This window comes from Aulonocara stuartgranti, assembly GCF_965226115.1.
Source record: "Aulonocara stuartgranti genome assembly, chromosome: 15".
Lineage (NCBI taxonomy): Eukaryota > Metazoa > Chordata > Actinopteri > Cichliformes > Cichlidae > Aulonocara > Aulonocara stuartgranti.
In genome coordinates this window covers 42,866,888-42,885,829 of record NC_138951.1, presented here as the reverse complement: position 1 = coordinate 42,885,829, position 18,942 = coordinate 42,866,888, and the positions used below count along the sequence as shown (strand labels likewise).

The 18,942-nt window shown below is 43.0% G+C and overlaps 2 protein-coding genes and 1 pseudogene across 3 annotated transcripts; 2 read left to right on the top strand and 1 right to left on the bottom strand.

Moving 5' to 3' along the window:
* Positions 1-5,215: 5,215 nt before the first annotated feature.
* LOC309688675 (kinesin-like protein KIF27) lies at positions 5,216-9,150 on the bottom strand (the record flags this gene model as incomplete). Its single annotated transcript, XM_082504548.1, has 9 exons — positions 5,216-5,468; positions 5,688-5,800; positions 5,933-6,109; positions 6,261-6,404; positions 7,116-7,216; positions 7,554-7,999; positions 8,194-8,266; positions 8,409-8,603; positions 9,123-9,150. The coding sequence occupies 9 exons, from the start codon at positions 9,148-9,150 to the stop codon at positions 5,420-5,422; spliced, it is 1,326 nt and encodes a 441-aa protein (XP_082360674.1). The 3' UTR covers positions 5,216-5,419.
* A 448-nt stretch (positions 9,151-9,598) lies between these two features.
* Positions 9,599-11,650, top strand: LOC309688674 (collagenase 3-like; annotated as a pseudogene). Its single transcript, XR_014280755.1, has 8 exons — positions 9,599-9,939; positions 10,033-10,161; positions 10,251-10,398; positions 10,787-10,902; positions 10,936-11,069; positions 11,151-11,308; positions 11,363-11,466; positions 11,541-11,650. The product of XR_014280755.1 is annotated as a collagenase 3-like (transcript).
* A 3,308-nt stretch (positions 11,651-14,958) lies between these two features.
* On the top strand, positions 14,959-18,073 carry eef1b2 (eukaryotic translation elongation factor 1 beta 2). The gene is made up of 7 exons (XM_082506207.1): positions 14,959-15,093; positions 15,455-15,577; positions 15,652-15,784; positions 15,855-15,921; positions 16,095-16,220; positions 17,772-17,839; positions 17,967-18,073. Exons 1-7 carry the CDS (start codon positions 15,014-15,016, stop codon positions 18,051-18,053), a joined length of 684 nt encoding a protein of 227 aa, XP_082362333.1. The 5' UTR covers positions 14,959-15,013; the 3' UTR covers positions 18,054-18,073.
* Positions 18,074-18,942: the final 869 nt, after the last annotated feature.

Sequence of the window (18,942 nt, the reverse complement as noted above, 5' to 3'; positions counted from 1 at the left end):
ATGTTCTAATCGCTCTAATAGATATTATGGTCGACAGTATCGAATGCTGCACTGAGGTCTAGCAGGACAAGCACAGAGATGAGTCCACTGTCAGAGGCCATAAGAAGATCATTTGTAACCTTCACTAAAGCTGTTTATGTGCTGTGATGAGCTCTGAAACCTGACTGAAACTCTTCAAATAAACCATTCCTCTGCAGATGATCTGTTAGCTGTTTGACAACTACTCTTTCAAGGATGTTTGATATGAAAGGAAGGTTGGAGATTGGCCTATAATTAGCTAAGACTGCTGGGTCTAGAGATGCTTTTTGAGTAAAGGTTTAACTACAGCCAGCTTGAAGGCCTGTGGTACATAGCCGATTATTAGAGATAGGTTGATCATATTTAAGATCGAAGAATTAATTAATGGCAGGACTTCTTTGAGCAGTTTTGTAGGAATGGGGTCTAAAAGACACGTTGATGGTTTGGAGGAAGTAATTATTGAAGTTAACTCAGAAAGATCAATTAGAGAAAAAGAGTCTAACTTAACATCAATGGTACTAAGAGTAGCTGTAGATAATATTACATCTGTGGGATGATTATTGGTAATTTTTTCTCTAATGATTAAAATTTTATTTGTGAAGAAGTTCATGAAGTCATTACTAGTTAACGTTAAAGGGATTGTTGGCTCAACAGAGCTCTGACTTTTTGTCAGTCTGGCTACAGAGCTGAAGAGAAACCTGGGGTTGTTCTTATTTTCTTCAATCAGTGATGAATAGTAAGATGCTCTGGCTTTGCGGAGGGCTTTCTTATAAAGCAGCAAACTATTTCTCCAGGCTAAATGATGATCCTCTAAATTTGTGACACGCCATTTCCTCTCCAGATTACGAGTCATCTGCTTTAGGGTACGTGTTTGAGAATCATACCACGGAGTCAGGTACTTCTGATTAGAGACCTTAGTTTTCACCGGAGCTACAGTATCCAGAGTCGTACGCAGTGAGGAGGTGAAATTATTAACAAGATAATCGACCTCTGTTGGGGTAGCGTTCAGATAGCTGCTCTGCTCTGTGTTGGTACAGGGCATTGAAGATGATAACAGTGGGTGGATTATATTCTTAAACTTAGTTACAGCACTTTCAGAAAGACATCTACTTTGATAAAGTCTACTCTCCACCGCTGTGTAATCAATTATTGTAAATGTAAATGTTATCAGGAAATGATCAGACAGGAGAGGGTTTTCAGGAAACACTGTTAAATGTTCAGGTTCGATGCCATATGTTAAAACATGATCTAGAGTGTGATTAAAGTGGTGGGTGGGTTCTTTTACATTTTGAGAGAAACCAATTGAGTCTAATAACAGATTAAATGCCATGTTGAGGCTGTCATTCTTAGCATCTACATGGATGTTAAAATCACCCACAATAATTATTTTATCTGAGCTCAGAACTAAATTAGATATAAAGTCTGAGAAATCAGACAGAAACTCTGTGTAAGGCCCAGGTGGACGATAGATGACTGGTTTCTGAGTTTTACAGCTGGGGTGGACGAGGCTAAGCATCAGGCTTTCAAATGAATTAAAAGTCTGTCTTGGTCTTTCATTAATTAATAGGCTGGTGTGAAAAATTGCTGCCACACCGCCCCCTCGGCCTGTGCTTCGAGATTTCTGGTAGTTAGAATGACTCGGGGGTGTTGATTCATTTAAACTAACATAATCATCCTGCTGCAACCAGGTTTCTGTAAGGCAGAGTAAATCAATTTGTTGATCAATTATTAAGTCATGTACTAACAGAGACTTGGAGGAGAGAGATCTAATATTTAATAATCCACATTTCACTGTTTTACTCTTTGGTTCAGATGTGGATACTTTATTGTTCTTTCTTTGTAATTGTTTATGTTTAAGTTGTTTGTTGCTGGTTTTTAGTTTGTTTTTTGTCTGTTTGGGAGCTGACACAGTCTTTATGGAGATGGGTTTTTGGGGGGGGGTAGCAGGAGGAGAGAAGCTGCAGAGAGGCGTGTAAGACTGCAACTCTGCTTCCTGGTCCCAACTCTGGATAGTCATTTTTTGGGGGGTTTAATAAATTTGTCCATATTTCTAGAAATGAGAGCTGCTCCATCCAAAGTGGGATGGATGCCGTCTCTCCTAACAAGACCAGGTTTCCTCCAGAAGGTTTGCCAATTATCTATGAAGCCCACATCGTTTCTGGGACACCACAAAGACAGCCATGCAAATAAACCTTTGAAATGAATGATATGATATCATGTATCTATTTTGGACCACATCTGTAAAAAATTCCAAATTATATACACAAAGTCATAGGAATCACCACCCCTGTTCATCATGATCTTAATATTTTTGCCCATAAGAAAAACGTCTTGAACAAAAATGACACATCAATATTTCATTAGTGTTGTCACATCACATCCTGTAAGCATAGTCTGTCTGTATCTTTTCTCTGCAAACAAACATTTTAGAGTTGGTAGTTCTATACAGTCTGTATAAGTGTGGTTAATCCAATAAACATTTGTAAGGAGATGGCAGTTACTGTGAATTTACAGCAGTTACACAGTGATTAGTAATAAACAGTCCCCAAAACTTGCATATGATCTTCAATTTGGAATCCATCTACTGACTACCACATAGCAGCTGGAGCAGTCTCTAATGGAGGTGAGTCCACTGCTGCCACCTGTGGCCAAGAACCACAGCCTACTACTAGATTAACTTGTGACACACATCTGCACCTGCTTCTATGATCACATTGAGTAGAGGCTGAGTGGCTGCACTTACACCTGGTGCATTCAAATCCACCTACAAACATGTTGAAAGATGCAATGCCAGCAATGTGGATTGACAACACTAAAAGCAATATTTCTGCTTCAAAATTGTTGGATATCACCCAGAAGGGTTAAATGTGGCACATTATATCCCAAACAGTCTCCAAGAACCGCTAAATAACTTGTACAAGAACAATAACACTGATAATATGCCATTTTCAAGCTGCCAAAAAGTGGTTGTGGCCTATAACTTGTCACTGAAACAATATTTCTGCTTCAAACTTGTTGGGCATCATCAAGAAGGGTTAAATGTGGCACATCATATCCCAAACAGTCTCCAAGAACTGCTGAATAACTTGTACAAGAACAATAACACTGATAATATGCCATTTTCAAGCGTCAAATTTCAAAAATGTTGTAATTCAAAAATAATACAAAAAAAGGATAATGGCCAAATGGAAACAGGTGGGAGGAGATCTGCTTTAACACATTAGGAACACTAAGTAATAGGAAAGTGAAAACAAACGGTAATAAAAATGTCATTCCAATACAGCACTTATTAATTGAAACGAAAACCAAAAACGAATAACAATTACATCCAATTAAAGAAGAAACCACTAGTTAAAATAAACTAACAAATAAACCAGAAACAGGGGGTATAGCGGAAGCTCAACACCAGTAAACCATGGAACAACATGTATATTAATTCTTTTCCTACAGTAACTATAATGCTAACATGTTAGGAAACACAAAATAATTGAATAATCCTACAAACAAATTGCAATCAAAGCTGAACTCTAATGTTGTGAACAACACAGAAACACACACAGCAACACGAACATAAATTAATGAATTAATAAACAAATAAAAAACCAATTTGACGTTGACGTCACATTAAATACACCCTTTCTACTTCCACAGGAATTATGTGACTAAGTAGCAGCCAGATACTAATCAAATGGACTTGATTTACTGATTATCTGGAAGTGTAAAAGCAGAAGTTTTCACAGTTTGTGTTAAAACAATGCAACAGTCTTTCCAAGAGTGGATTTCCAGTTCAGACTGTGCAGTGCTCAGAGAAACTGCCAAAAGCTCAAAACCTTCAGATTCTGCAGACTTCGGTTAACAAATTCAATGTTTAAGTTCATGACAGTACAGTTAGAAGAAGACTGAACAAATATAACTTGTTTGGAAGTATTAACTTATGAATAAGAACTTCAGCACTCACAATTTCATGTATAAAATCTTTAATATTACTAGATAATAAGAAAAAAACAAATGCAATTTAGCACAAGGCTTTCCTCAGCAGTTCTAATGCACATGTCGGCGCAGCCATCCACAAAACACTACCTGGACCTAATCCCTAATAGGCACAGGTGGTAACAATTAATAGTTTGTCAGCATGCAACACTGGCTGTGCACTCCAACCACAGACCTAAATCACTGAAACGTGTACAAAACAACACGCTCCATTAACACTGTCTGAGACACACAGTTGAGCCTGTTGGTTTTCTTATTTGCAAGGGCTGCCAGGAGAAAACCTCTTCTCTATAAAAAGGTCATGGCAGCACAGCTTAGGCATTTAAATAAACCACAAAACTTTTTGAACAATATCCTTTTGACACACCACACCAAAGTGGAGATGTTATAATTTAATAATGCACACACAAGCATATCAGGACAAACACCTCATATCAACAGTGGCAGAGGGGTGATGAATTGGACTTATTTTCACCTGGACATCACCTTCATGGGTACTTTGCATTCATCACATCGACCATGAACTTCTCTGTAAACCAAAGTATTCTAGAGTGAAATATGAGTCCCTCAGAAAATCTACAGCTGAATAGTTGGAAAAGAAAAGAATCAAGGTGGTTCAAGCTGACTAAATACTGTATAATGAACTTAAGAAAACTGTGCACAAACAAGTGCACACAGAACTCAATAAAGTGAAGCTGTAAAGAGGAGTGGAACACAATTTCTCCACAACAATGTGAGAGACTGACAAAGTCACACGGAAAAGTATTACTTCAAGTTACTGCTGCAAAAAGTGCTTCTTTAAGCTACTAAATCACAGGACTGCACGGAGTCCTCTGATGATTTTCCACAGATCGTTCCATAGCAGAGCACAGCCACTGTCTACGTGCTAAATCATTACTATACATAAAAAGAATTCATGAAAAACAACAACAAATCTGCATCAAAAACACCTCTATCATGTTGCCACTGTCTCACTGACACCAAAATGTTGTGACTACACCAAAAAGATGTAGTTCTGATAGAAAGATTGAATTTGTTGTTTCCATGACAGAAAAAACAAATAGCCAGAAATGTTCCCATATTTATTTGATTTGCCAAGCAGCTACTTTAACACAAGCTTAGAACGTTTGTCGATATTTCAGAAAGCCTCTTGTAAATCTTATTTAATTGTGTAACATATCGTACCAAATCTAGCTTTTTCTGTTAGTGTGTGTGTGTGTGTGTGTGTGTGTGTGTGTGTGTGTGTGTGTGTGTGTGTGTGTGTGTGTGTGTGTGTGTTTAGGGAGGGCATGCATTACAGGCTGATCAGGAGTCTAAGAATTTAAAAATAAAATAAAAAAAGAACCCTGATTTCGATCAATAGTGGGAATATTCTTCAGGGGTTTCTTCATTTGTTTATTTCATTTTGTTTTCAGGCATTTTCCATCTGCCTCTGATCCTTACTTGCCTTTCTTGTTTCCCTGTGAAACAGAAAATTGCAGAAAGGACACAATTATTTATGGATATCAGGAGGTCTACTACAGAAACTGTTCCTGACATCTCCATAAATACATCACCTGTCTACCAGAACCTTTTCTATATTTTTCTTCATGTAGAAAAACTGAGACATGCTATATAAGATATATCATGGATTAAATATGTCATTAAAAAGCTTTACACTAACAAAAAGCTTCACTCACCCAGACCCACTTAAGAGCGGGCAGTACACGTCATCTTTTTCCTCGATTTCAGCCAGCACGAGTTGGCCATGGATTTTAAAAGCTGCCATTACCCTCTCCAGTCTATAGGCACACTTTTTAGGATCACGGATAATAAAAGTCACAAAAAAACCCCATTATAACAGACCAAACAAAAACAACAACAACAAAAAAAACCCTCACTTATGGACATCAACCTAACCCACACACTACCCACTGCTTCCTACCTTCCTGGGAGGCCTCCACATGCAGCTGTGTGTGATCAGAGGGACACTGGGGGGTCTCTTGCCTGAGTACTCAGACCCCCCCACTTCCACTGTTGCCCCTGAGGCTGTCCCCCGAAAGGTCATGAGTTCGCCACGAAGGCGATCAATCATTATCTGCTGGTTCACCAGTTGTTCTGTCTAAACATTTGCACAGAGGCGCACATTTAAAGAACAAATGATAACACAGCAGACATGCATTAAATTCATCTTTTAATTTTTTCCCCGTAAATAAAATATACTGATTTCTGCATCACAGAGCAGCTCTTTATTGCACTGTTCTCCTCCTCACCTGTATGCGTGATCGCTGCTTTTCTTCCTCTAACAACATAAGGTGAGTTTTCTTCTCTTGAAGGAGTTTCTCGAGTTCCTCTTTTACCCGTCTCAGTTCTGCATCTTTCTGCTCCAACAGTTGCTTGTCTATGTGGAGAGCTTCCTAAGCATACAAAAGAGAAACTGGATAGGATAGCAAGCCTATAAAATTGTACAACTTGGCTTTTGTCTATGTAAACAGTTTGATCCATTTGAGCCATGCTGCGTTTATTCACATCATCTTCTCATAAGCTCTCAGAGGATAAGATGTTCCAGACAAAATGTTGACAACTTGTAACGGAAACAAAAGAATAACCAATGATATACCCATGGCTTTATTTCTTTCTACAGCCTCAAATCTAAACGGGATGCAGTCATTCTTAGTTTACATTAGCTATATCTGTGGTTTTTAAAAAAAAATCCATATTACACTTCAGTTCTTTAACGGCAATTCCATCAGCAGTTTGAAGTGATTTCAGTCTGAATACACTTCTCCTATTCTGAATAGCAGGTATCTAAGAGGGTACAGTAATATATAAATAAAACACCAAGCTCATTTGTTGTTGTTTAATGTGTCAGGCATGTCCACATGTTGGAGACACTAACCATCTTTTACACTTCAAGGCAACCAAATAAAAATCTCAGAGTTTTTTTGCTTTACTTTTTATCAATTGATTGTAATCAAAGTGTTTGCAATCTCTTAATGGCAACATCCCTTTTAAAATCTTTTATAGTTACCTGGCATTTTTTTTAGCTCTTCTCTGAGGTTTAATGGAGCAAAATGGTCTCCCTCCTCCTTTGAACACTCCATACGAGTTGGAGGTGAGTGACTGACAGCTCTGAGTCTCTCCTGCAGCCGCTGCCTGAAAGAAGGACTTGGACGGTTCTGAACGTATCGGGCAATGGATGCAAACTGCAGGACGGCCAGGGTCTCAGCTACAAAGTGGTGGGAGGGGCTTACACTCGCCACCATTAGCGTGTGGGCGCTGCCTCCTCAGGGGCGGATCTAGAGAAGATTTTTTGGGGTGGAAATTTGCTCTGATTTACTGACATCTTTAGTCTCATCTACAATGACTGAAAATTGTGCACTGTCTTTAACTTCTCGCATGATCTCCTCAGCAACCATTTCAGCCAAACATGAAACAATTTCATTCTGGATGGTTTTACTGGTATACAAAGCATTTTTGGCTTGTTGTTCCAGTCTCCTTTTAACCACAGGATCATGATTGCCTACCATGTTCAACATTTCTAGGAAAATGCTCCTTTTATGTGCCTCCTAATGAGTCACGAAGGAGTCGAGTGATCTTGGGATTACGGTATGGTACGTGTGCACTGCCGGAGTTGTTACTGTGCCCATTTTGACTTCGGTTTGAAAGTGCACGGATAACGTTGCACAGTGCAAACAGGCCTGTGTTGATATGAGCAGACTCTTTCAGTTGTGTCCTGGTGTTCCCAGTTTTTCTAGCACGTTCCGAGCCTGCCAGGTCAACCAGACAGAGCTTAGAGGAGCGGACAGACTTAAAGGAAGAGTTCTTGCTGTTGTGGCAGGATAACACGACCTGAAGGGTGAGGATGGTATGAGAGCGACTGGAGCGCTCGTTCATTCCTGTGGTGCTGGTGTGCCGCAAAGCATTTCCCATCTTTACAATGCTGAGCAGCTCCTCTGCTGAGGTGATAACAACCTCTTCAGCTCCCACCACCACTGGAATCACACAGAGACTTTTTAGTCAATGAAACAAGACTGTTGCTTCCCCTGTAGGCAGACATTCACACAAAATGCCTAATCTCACTGGATCATTTATCATTCACTCATTAAATGAGCTAAAAACAATTTTACATATTATTACAAGTAGGTGCACCACAGAGCCGCTGACTGTAAATGATTACACAGTATATAATATCTTTTGCGGTACTTGTGATTTCTCCAGTGCGCTCTCTCAAACTTTTTATCCTGAAATACATAAGTGTTAATAATATCACAACGGTCTATCAATAGGATGATACTCAGATGGATGGTCGAAAATATAGGACGCAGTTTGTCATCTCTGAAGGTGTATGGTTTCTACTTTTTTATTTTCACTCTGAATACTAAAATATAAGTAAAGTAAAGGTAGAAAAAGTTGATTACCCGTGTTTCCCCTCTCATCTTCCCTGATATGAAGCTCTTTGTGGGTGGTCTGCCGCTGCAACAGGTCTCGTAGTTCCTCCTTGTACACCTCAATGTAGGAAACCTTCACTGTGACATCCACAACATCACTTTCCTTCGTCTTCTCCGCCAGGTATATGAACAGATCCTGGGCTGCACGGTCAATAATTCCCCCCTCTTCATGTATGGAAGGGTTTGGAAAAAGAGAATTACGGTTATGAAGTTAGAAAGTTCAGATGATTAATGGGCCTTAGAGAGCACAAACACTCCTTGAACTTATCAGTCACAGAGTGGTTAAGCTCTGTGTTGGAGCTTAACCACATTTTTTGGTTAAACTTCACATTTGAAGAAAAGCTATCTGGAGCATGTACAAACTGATCTTAATCTCTTTTAGGGCTGTCAAAATTGAGAGCAATCAAAACAACTGCTGTATAATGCCCTCCGCTATCTTTGTTTATAGCATGACTAAAATGCGTCATCGTTTTAGAAAGTCTGTGTTTTCGAGTGTCCACACTGCGACGGGACAGCTCCGTTTTGAAATGTATGCATTTTCGAGAGTGTTTTCCCTTGGGGAAAGCACCGTCTCAGTGTGGACAAGAGGCCAAAACGGAGAGAAAACAATGCGTTTTCAAACAAAAACACATTAGTGTGGACGTAGCCTCAGTGTGTCCTATACCACCCCATCAGTGGAATCACCTTCCTGCAGGGGTCTCAGACAAATCATCCTCCGGGTACTTCTGGGTAGCTCTTCAAAGATTCAGACATGGCTGTGTTATTATTTCACACATCGTAACATGGCGTGATTGGTAAACAGAAGCCTGTCCTGGAAACCAACTAAAACTAACGTAAAAATACGAACTGTAAATCTAATCTGTCAAAAAAATTGTCAGAGGAAAGTGTTCTTCCTTGAAGATTTGAGTAGTTTTTATTGTATCTTTGGAAAAGAGTAACTCTGACTTCACCCTGAGGTCTAATCTAGTCACTAATCCATCAACAACACTTTGATTTCCTGTGGAGAACACAAAATCAGGAGAGTGCACTGAAGGCTGATGATTGTCCAAGTAGAGAACTTCCTAATGTGATTTTTCTCATGAAGATTTTCCCCATAAACCGCGGTAGCGATGTGGCAATATGTATGCGTGATGTGATCAAAACCAGACTTCCTCTGTGATCCATAAAAGGACCGCTTCCTCGGTGACAGCAGGTAGTCACTCAGCTCCTCCAGCCTGTAGCATATATAAGAGCTTCTCGACCACCAGCCTGAGACATGAGGAAGCATGAAGATTTTGAGCCTGAGTGCTCTGCTGAGCCTGGCACTCAGTTTACTGTGTGCCGATATCTCAGCCCAGAAAGATGCAAGTTTGGCAAAGGTACTATATACCTGACATGTCTGTGGCGAAGGTGGATGACTCCATAGAGAAAGCTCTGCAGGTGTGGGCCAAAGTCACGCCCCTGAGGTTCAGAAGAATCTATAGCAGCATTGCTGACATCATGATCTCCTTCAGCCGCAGTGGTGAGTCCACAAAGCACACAGTAATATTATCCCATAAAGACCAATGCAATCTTAGGTGTGTGTGTTTAGTCTACCCTGATTACCCTCCAACAGGTCATGGTGACGGCAGCCCCTTGGATGGCCCCGATGGCAATCTCCCCCACGCCTTTGGCCAGGCACTTGGGATTGGAGGAGATGCCCATATTGATGATGATGAAACCTTCACATTCCACTCAAACACAGGTGACTCTGTGACTTTGTTCCTGATTACTGCTCAGGATGTGGCCTGACTACCTTAAACTGTGACCTGTGGTTCTGAGTTTCTGCTCTAGGCTACGTCCTGTTCATGGTCGCTGCTCACGAGTTTGGTCACTCTCTGGGCTTGTCTCACTCTGATGACCCTGGCGCTCTCATGTATTCAATGTACTCATACAGTAACCTGGACACCTTTGTTCTGCCCTGGGATCTTAAAGGTATCAAGTCCCTTTACAGTGAGTCTTCACTTCTTCCTTTATGAAAAACTTTCAATTTGACCAAAACTTGTGGTAACACTCTACAACACAGTCTACAACTAAGGGCATAATTTCCCTGTAATTTTATTGAATGGATGCCATCAATTATATTTATCTATAAATAATTAAAAAACACTGTACTTTTTCGGGGTCATATTATGGAGTGACTTAACCTTGGCTAACTTGAAGGTATTTTATTACAAAGTTTAGACTTGCTCTGTCATTGTGAAGCTAGATGGGCCTACAAATGTTGAGTCATTATTTGATTAAGCGAACTTGTGCACTAGTTTGTGCACTAGCTTGTCTGTGATGTCACATTGATGAAATGACCTCCAGGTCCAAATGATGACCCCTAGGGCGCCCGTCAAGCCCGACGCCTGCGACTTGACCCTGGTTTTGGACTGCGAGGAGAGATGCTCTTCTTCAAGGGCAGGAAAGTAAAACAAATCCATGTGGAGCGTTTTTCTCCATGGTGTTGCTGAGATGATCATTTGTGTGTGATCAGGTTCTTCTGGTGTAGCCACCCTCAGCTTGTGACCCCTCAGCAGGCTGTCATCACAAACTTCTGGCCCGACGCATCAGTTATCATCGACGCTGCATACGAGAGCCCACAGTCAGACCGAGTCCTTCTTTTTAAAGGTCTGTGTCCATCTGCTGAAGCACGCTTCATCCCTCCCTCACACAGGTCCGCGATGAAATCCTCTTTACATCTGTTTGCAGGCTGCTGCGTCTGGGCGTTCAGCGGCTATGACCTCATGACCGGGTATCCTAAATCCATACCCAGCTTTGGTCTACCCACAGCAGTGGAAAAGGATGCCGCCCCCAAATGACCCACAGACCAGGAAGACTCTTTTCTTTGTAGGCAGCAGTTACTACAGGTATGTTCAGGTCACACCTGGGGAATATCTTGCCTAATCCCATTTCTCTTCCAGCTGTGACGAGGCCAGGGTGGACATGGACGACGGAAACCCCAAACAAGTGGATGACACCTTCCTGGAAATGAGCTCCGGAGTGACAGCGGCTCTGTTGTACAGAGGTGAGCATCTGTCCAGCTGTTTTCAGGGTCTTTGGGCTGTAATGCAGAACAAACAGGTGACGTGTGTCCCGCAGGTTTCTTCTACCTGTACAGTGGACCATACATGTACGAGTTCAGCCAGAGGACGGGGAAGCTGCTCCGTGTGCTGAGGAACAGCTACTTCCTGTCCTGCTTCAAACTCTAGACCCATTGACAAGTTCACACAAAATCCCAAATTAAAGGAGAAGAAGAGCCAGTCATTTTTTAATGATTTCACTGAGCTCAGGTGTTTCTGTAACGTCACTGCTTTATAAAGTTTTCAATATAAATTTCCCTGTGGCACAGTCGTCCTTGTTTATTTGCTGCAAGTCAACCTGTGAACATCACACACATCAAACACAAACCAGTTACCGTATTTCCCGGACTACAAAGCGCACCTGAATATTAGCCGCACAAGCTAAAATCAGGGGGAAATCCTGTTTTGTACATACATTAGCCGCACCTGACTAAAAGTCGCAGGTGTTTCAATGTTGACTTATCATATGTAAGAGAATATGCACAAAGGGAATTGTCAGGAAAGAGATGGCTGTTTGGAGACACACCCCTTTTATTAATATTTTGAAAAACAAGTTACGGGTACATATTTGCATAACTTTTTAGGTATATGTACAAGTAGCGGTAATTACAAGTACGAAACATGTACTGTGCTTCATAAATGAGTAACAAATGTAGTACATAACAATAACCTACAGCACACCAGAAAAATAGATTCGGACTACCTTTTAGGCTCAGGTGCAGCGACACGGCTTTAACAAGAAGAAAAGTCAGTCATTCACCATCTTTCTCTTCTTCCCGCGCACTAAAACCACCAAAGTCCTCTTCTCCAGTGTCGGAAACGAACAGGCTCAGGATGGCTTCGTCATCCACTCTCGGCTCCTTTCCTTCGTTGTCACTTTCAAAACCAGTGTCAGAGTCGAACACCCTCAGAAGGGCCGTGGCGGTGTCCTCTCCATCATGCAGCAGTCCAGCCCTTCGAAATCCGTAGGTGATCATGGATGTTTTCACACTTTTCCACGCTGTCAGAATCCACCAGTGGAGTTGAGCATAACTTGCTTTTCGCAAGTTTATCGCTGCTCGTCATCCACGCCTCCCGTTGAACGCGTAGCGCTACTTTGAAGTTTGTTTTTCGCGCTATTTGTACGGCACTATGTTGCCTGGCGGACGGACATGTGACCAACATACCACTCTTGAACCCCGATACTGTGTGTCTGATCACATGCCCTTCTGCCAGGCAACGTAGTGCCGTACAACAGCGGAACAAACAAAACAAATCACCTTACGATATCACAAAAATCATGGACAATCCATAGAAAAGCCGCACCTGACTAAAAGCCGCAGGGTTCAAAGCTTGTGCAAAAAGTAGCGGCTTATAGCCCGACAATTACGGTAAATACATCATGTCTAGGTGTGTTACAGCCTGAGGTGGCACAGGTACACACTACGGTATTTAAGGGACAAGTACAACTTTACTTGAATAAAGGGGCAAAAATACTTAGAGTACAAAACCAGTACCTGTACGTTTCAGGTGATACTCATATCAGAATATGGTAACACAAACTTTATTTAAACTGAGGGTCTGACTGAACATCTGTATTTACTGCTGCCTCCACACTTGGACAGGTAAACGAGAGTGTACAGTGGGGTTTGGCAGATGGAAGAACCACAGAACTGGTAGTAGTGGTGCATCATGGGAAAGAGAGTCAGTCAGAATTAAATTAATGAAATAAATAAAAGTTTGTTTTAGCAGGTTGGTCAATATGTAGAGTGGAATGAGAGTGCCCTCTCCTGGACCTGTGAACAAACTGCAAGCAGCTGCTGATCTTACTTTGAATGGAAACACTGAGTTTGAACCACACAGACAGCCAATGAAAGTGAAGCTGGACAGGTGTGAGTCACACCTGTGGGTAACCCTGGGACAGGTGACAGAAACATCTGCTTTCATATGTCAGTTTGAGGACTCACAGCTATCTTAGAGACAGGAAAGTAATGCAGTGCTTTTACATAAACGCCGTAGTTGTTTGTTAATGTCAGTGATGTCATTATAAAGAGCTCATCATTTAGAGCAACAGAAGGTGTGATCTGATCAGAGGTTTAAACCAGCTGTGCGCACATCTGTTCAGGTACAAAGTGTAGCAGCGACCATCTCCTGTTGTGTCCTGAGCCAAGCTTCAGGTGAGTCTGACTAGAGGCTCAGAAACAGGAAGTGAGCTGAGAACTGTTACTGTTACCAGAATTGTACTGTGTAGTACTTTACAGTAGTTAAATACTGTACTAGGATCAGTTCAAGTAGAACTGAAATAAAAATGGCTGCGGTTACAGAGGAGTGTGATGTCTGAACAGGATAAAACTGATGATCTTCACTGAGTGTGCTCTTATTGCGTGCCTGCAGGAAGGCTAGTGTTTGCTGTTCTCCAGAAAAAGAACTAGAAGAACTGCAGGTCTGAGTAAAACAGACCTGCAGTTCTTCTAGCCCTGACTGGCCAGTTGATGGTGTGCACTCTACTGAGGTCACATTTTGGGATTGCCAGGGATCGCTCGAACCCCCACAGCCGTTACTGAGGTCACATCAGTCTGATGACCTGCTGATTTCGATACCTCAGCTTCATATCTGTCACTGACTCTGACCACCTGCTCCCTCTCACCTGCCTGTCATAGCCTGTCTCAGGCTGTGTGATGTCATCAAAGTGCGACAGTGAAGACTGATCTGCATGATTTTATAACAATACTCTGAGTGAATGCCGCTGCTGCTGATGAAGATGATGTTATGGTCATTGACAGCAGCGTCCATCTTACTCTCTCTGGAGATCAGGCTGGAGATGATGGAGATGATGATATACAACATCAGTGACATTATCTGTGACATCAGACAGCAGGATGAAGTTTATGTAAGATGAAGGTCTGACTGTTGTGGGTGAGCTGTGGGTGATGTGATACTGATGCTGATCCAGGACTAGCTGAGCTCAGGTACACGATGAGATGCAGAAACACTGAAGCACCCCAACACCTGCAGGAGGAGTTACTTTATCAGGTTACTGAGGAGGACTGAGACATCGCCATCATGAAACGGACCATCGATTATTCATGTCTGACTGATCTGACATCAGTCAGAGGAGCAGCTGAGCTGGATCGTTGCTGCTGATGATGAAGTAACCGTAGATACATACAGGTAATAATTACTTTATTTACACAGCTCCAAAGCCACAGTCTCCTCGGTCTGCTCTAATGATTCACTAAATAAGGCTACAGAGCGTGCTGCCTCTTCATTGGTCGCTCTTTAACGTTTGTCACGTGTCCTGAGCTGGACTCGAACCCGCGCTCTCCGGCTCTTGTCAGCAGATGTTTTTAAATAAAGTTGGACTGGGAACGCCTTCCTCCTCCTCCCTCCTCCTCGGGGCGGAGCGCCAGCACTCCTCTGAGGAGGAGTCTGTCTCCTCCTATAAAGAGGATCCCCGCTCCTCCTCCTCCCTCTTCTTTCTCCTCCGGCGGATCCTCGCGGTTCTTCTTCATCATGGGTTTCGGTGACCTGAAGTCAGCCTCCGGCCTCAAAGTGCTCAATGACTTCCTGTCCGACCGCAGCTACATCGAAGGGTGAGTGCCGGGAACCGCCGTAAAGCGGGAGAAACTGCGACCCAAAATAGCCGTCATGTTGGGTCCATGCTGAGCTAACAGTTAGCTGCCTTGATTAAAGCGCTAAAGAAAGGAAACCGGAAAGGGGACGGTAATCTGGCGCGAGAGGTGCACCAGTCTTGGAAGGAGGGGTAGGGTCCGGGCCGATGCCGTTTTTATTCACTTCCGTTTGACGTGACAAGCTGTTAGCTTGTTAGTCCGTTAGCCGCATGCTGCTAACGGCTGCGCGCCGCGAGGCTGCGCGCTGACTCACGTGGACTGAGTGAAGTCCTGCACCTTCTCTTGGAGTACCCCTAACCAAGGTCATGTGTTCTCTCCTCAGGTACGTACCCTCCCAGGCTGACGTGGCGGTCTTCGAAGCTATTTCGGCTCCGCCCCCTGCTGACCTGTACCACGCAGTTCGCTGGTACAACCACATCCGGTCCTACCAGAGCGAGAAGAGCAGGTGAGCGCTGCTGACATCATGGGGTGAATACCGGTGTGCTGGCGGCTGCAACTAAGCCCCGCCTCCTGTTTTAGTCTTCCAGGTGTGAAGAAGCCCCTGGGTCAGTACGGGCCCCTTGGAGTGGCCGACACCACCTCAGGCTCCGCCCCCACCACAGCCAAAGACGAGGACGATGATGACATCGACCTGTTTGGTTCAGATGAGGAGGTGAGGAGGTGGTGATGTCACCATGACGCTACAGTGTCATGGTCACTCTAACCTGAGTTTTGTTTGACAGGAAGATGCTGAGGCGACCCGGCTGAAGGAGGAACGTCTCGCCGCCTACGCTGCCAAGAAGTCTAAAAGTAGGTCCGCCCCCCTCGCAGCCAATGCATAATACAGACTCTGTGATGATTAACCAATCACCATCTTTCGGCTGACGCCTGATGGACGCCTTTTCTGCCTGACGAGTCCCACCCTCGCACGGCTCGTGGCTCGCTCAGTTTCCACAGTAACTAACCACTCCCCTGTCCTGCAGAGCCCGCAGTCATCGCCAAGTCTTCGATTCTATTGGACGTGAAGCCGTGGGACGATGAGACTGACATGGCGAAGCTCGAAGAGTGCGTACGCAGTATCCAGATGGACGGGCTGGTGTGGGGCCAGTGTGAGTACTACTGCATACACTACTACACACACCACTGTGGGGTCAAAGTATTACACACAGGGTTGGAGTCAGTATTTGGATAGATGGGCTGGTGTGGGTACTGCACAGAGTAATACTACTGGTAGCACTGCAGTAGCATTACAGTAATCATTGTACCAGATGATGTGGTGGTAGTACTAGTGTCTAACTCTCGGAGCAGTAGTGAGGTACTGATCAGTACTCTGTCAGTTCAGTCATTGATAACGCTGTGATCATTGATTATAGATGAGTACTGATGGATCAATGGAGCTGATCAGTTATTGGGTGGATCAGTATACCTGTGACACCTGAAGTAATGATTATATATCATTACAGGCTAGGGCTGGGCCATATCATACCGTTCACGGTAATGCCGGTATAATGTTGGGCAACAAAAAGAAAATGAAATATCGCGATAGAATATGGGAAAAACGCGCATGCACAGTGCCTTTGTTTTCATACGCACATGGCGCCAAAAGCATGACTGAGAATGAGAAGGGCGAAAGTTGGTTTGTAAAAATGCTGCAACCTCAGTGGTGTGGAACTGGTTTAGCTTTCGTCTGTCAGATACACAACAAAGCACTATTTTTGGTAGAGCATGCTAGCGGGCTGTCGTTATTACCATGTTGTTTGGAAAATACGGCACACTTAAAATCAGTCCTTTGATTCTTCTGAAAATCGACAGAGCCCCTTATAATCCCGTGTGCCTTATGTATGAACTCTGGTTGTGTTTACTGACCTCGAAACTATTTTATGTACACGGCGCTCGAAAATCTGTCAAATGTTTCAGTACGACTTTGCTAAGCTACAAAGTCGCACCGCTTGATGGATTGTCGGAGCATTACGGCTATCGTAAGCGGAGCGATACGTACTGTGCTTTGACATAGTGTGTGTGTGTGTGTGTGTGTGTGTGTGTATAACCTCTTAAGTGTTGTGGACATTATACATGGTTATGCTGAGGATATGTCGGCCAGTTTCCACTGGAAATGACTTTTGGTTAAACTGTCAGCGAAGAATTTGCATTTGCACTGTTAAATATTTATATAACTTTGATGCACATAAAAACCGGCTGCTTGTTGAAGTGAAAATACATTGTTTTTATTTTTATTTGTTTTGCCCTAATAAAGTTGTGGAGTTGTAAAGTATTTTGTCTCGTGTCAATTATATCGTCAGTTATAGCGTTATTGCAAATTTTTGAATGTATATCGTGATAAATATTTTTGGTCATATCGCCCTGCTCTAGTACAGGCTCATTTTGATGTTCTGAACTGTTTATTGATAATAGGTTATTGATCAGAGTGTGTGTGTGTGTGTGTGTGTGTGTGTGTGTGTGTGTGTGTGTGTGTGTGTGTGTGTGTGTGTGTGTGTGTGTGTGTGTAATATTGATCAGGCTCACTGATGATCTAACTCACCATCTTTCGGCTGATCACTGATGGACTCTTATTGATCTGAGAGCTTCTGATCACTGACCAATAACCCGATGGCTGCAGCTTGTAGTCACTGATCGATAACTTTGCTTAATCTGTCCTGCAGCCAAACTGGTTCCCGTGGGTTACGGCATCAAGAAGTTGCAGATCAACTGTGTGGTGGAGGATGACAAGGTGAGTGGCCTGTTACTGCTTGTTGATCAGGTGTCTGTCAGGTTGATTAGATCACCTGTGACACACCTGCAGCAGTAAATGCTGTTACCTGTGTGTGAGCTCACCTGTGTGATGTCACCTGTCTCAGGTGGGCACTGACATCCTGGAGGAGAAGATCACGGAGTTCGAGGACTTCGTACAGTCGATGGACGTCGCTGCATTCAATAAAATCTGAAATAAAAGCTCTGCACCATACACTGTGTCTGACTCACCTGTACACACACTCACACCTGTGGTTAAGGGACCTGTAGCACTGAGCAGGTGGAGCTCAGGGGTGCTTTCAGGTAAACTCAAAGGTGATCCTAAACTCAGGTGCAAGTAAGCCTAAGATTAAACCACTAAGGCTACGTTCACACTGCAGGCGAAAGCGCATCAAATCCGATTTTATTTTAATTTTATTTTTGACCCTATGCGACCCATATCCGACCATGGTATGACAGTGTGAACAGCACAAATCCGATCTGGGTCCCTTTCGTATGTGGTACTGAATCCGATACATATCCGATGTTTTAGAAAGTGACTACTGTTTGAACGGTCATGTTGCATTATATCAGTCTTTTACGTCACTGACACAAGACAGACACAAATTATCAGTGCCCGAGAACACATCGCCAACGCTTCCTGGCCATCCAGTGTAGATGTCAGTGAAACTGTTGGGAAGACAACGTTGGAGAAACGTGAACATTTTCTTTGTTCTGTATAATCTGCAGAATCTGACAGAAATCTGCAGCTATCCTTTGAAGCAGCGCTCCTCTAAAACAGCAATAAGGATCATTATTAGGTTATCTACATTATTATGTAAATAACAAAATAACTTCAAGCAAAAATTGGGAAACGTAAAGTCCAAAGTCTTTATATTAAGGCCATCAGTCAAACAATACTGTTTGCTCTGGGTCTAAACAGAGCACGTTGTGTGTGTGACGTCTTCTTTTGCGCATGCGGCCGCTTTGAGCGTTCACACTAGTGCGCGTTTGCTGTCGCATTTTATTTGTAGTGTGAACAAGCAGACAAAAAAAATCGGAATTGAGCATTCAGACCTGCAGTGTGAACATAGTCTTAGTCAG

Excerpts from the sequence above, each read along its gene's own strand:
- eef1b2 (XM_082506207.1), top strand. The coding sequence starts at position 15,014 with ATGGGTTTCGGTGACCTGAAGTCAGCCTCCGGCCTCAAAGTGCTCAAT. Across the intron at positions 15,922-16,094 it reads CGCTGCCAAGAAGTCTAAAA|AGCCCGCAGTCATCGCCAAG; the intron begins GTAGGTCCGCCC and ends CCTGTCCTGCAG. Across the intron at positions 17,840-17,966 it reads GTGTGGTGGAGGATGACAAG|GTGGGCACTGACATCCTGGA; the intron begins GTGAGTGGCCTG and ends CACCTGTCTCAG.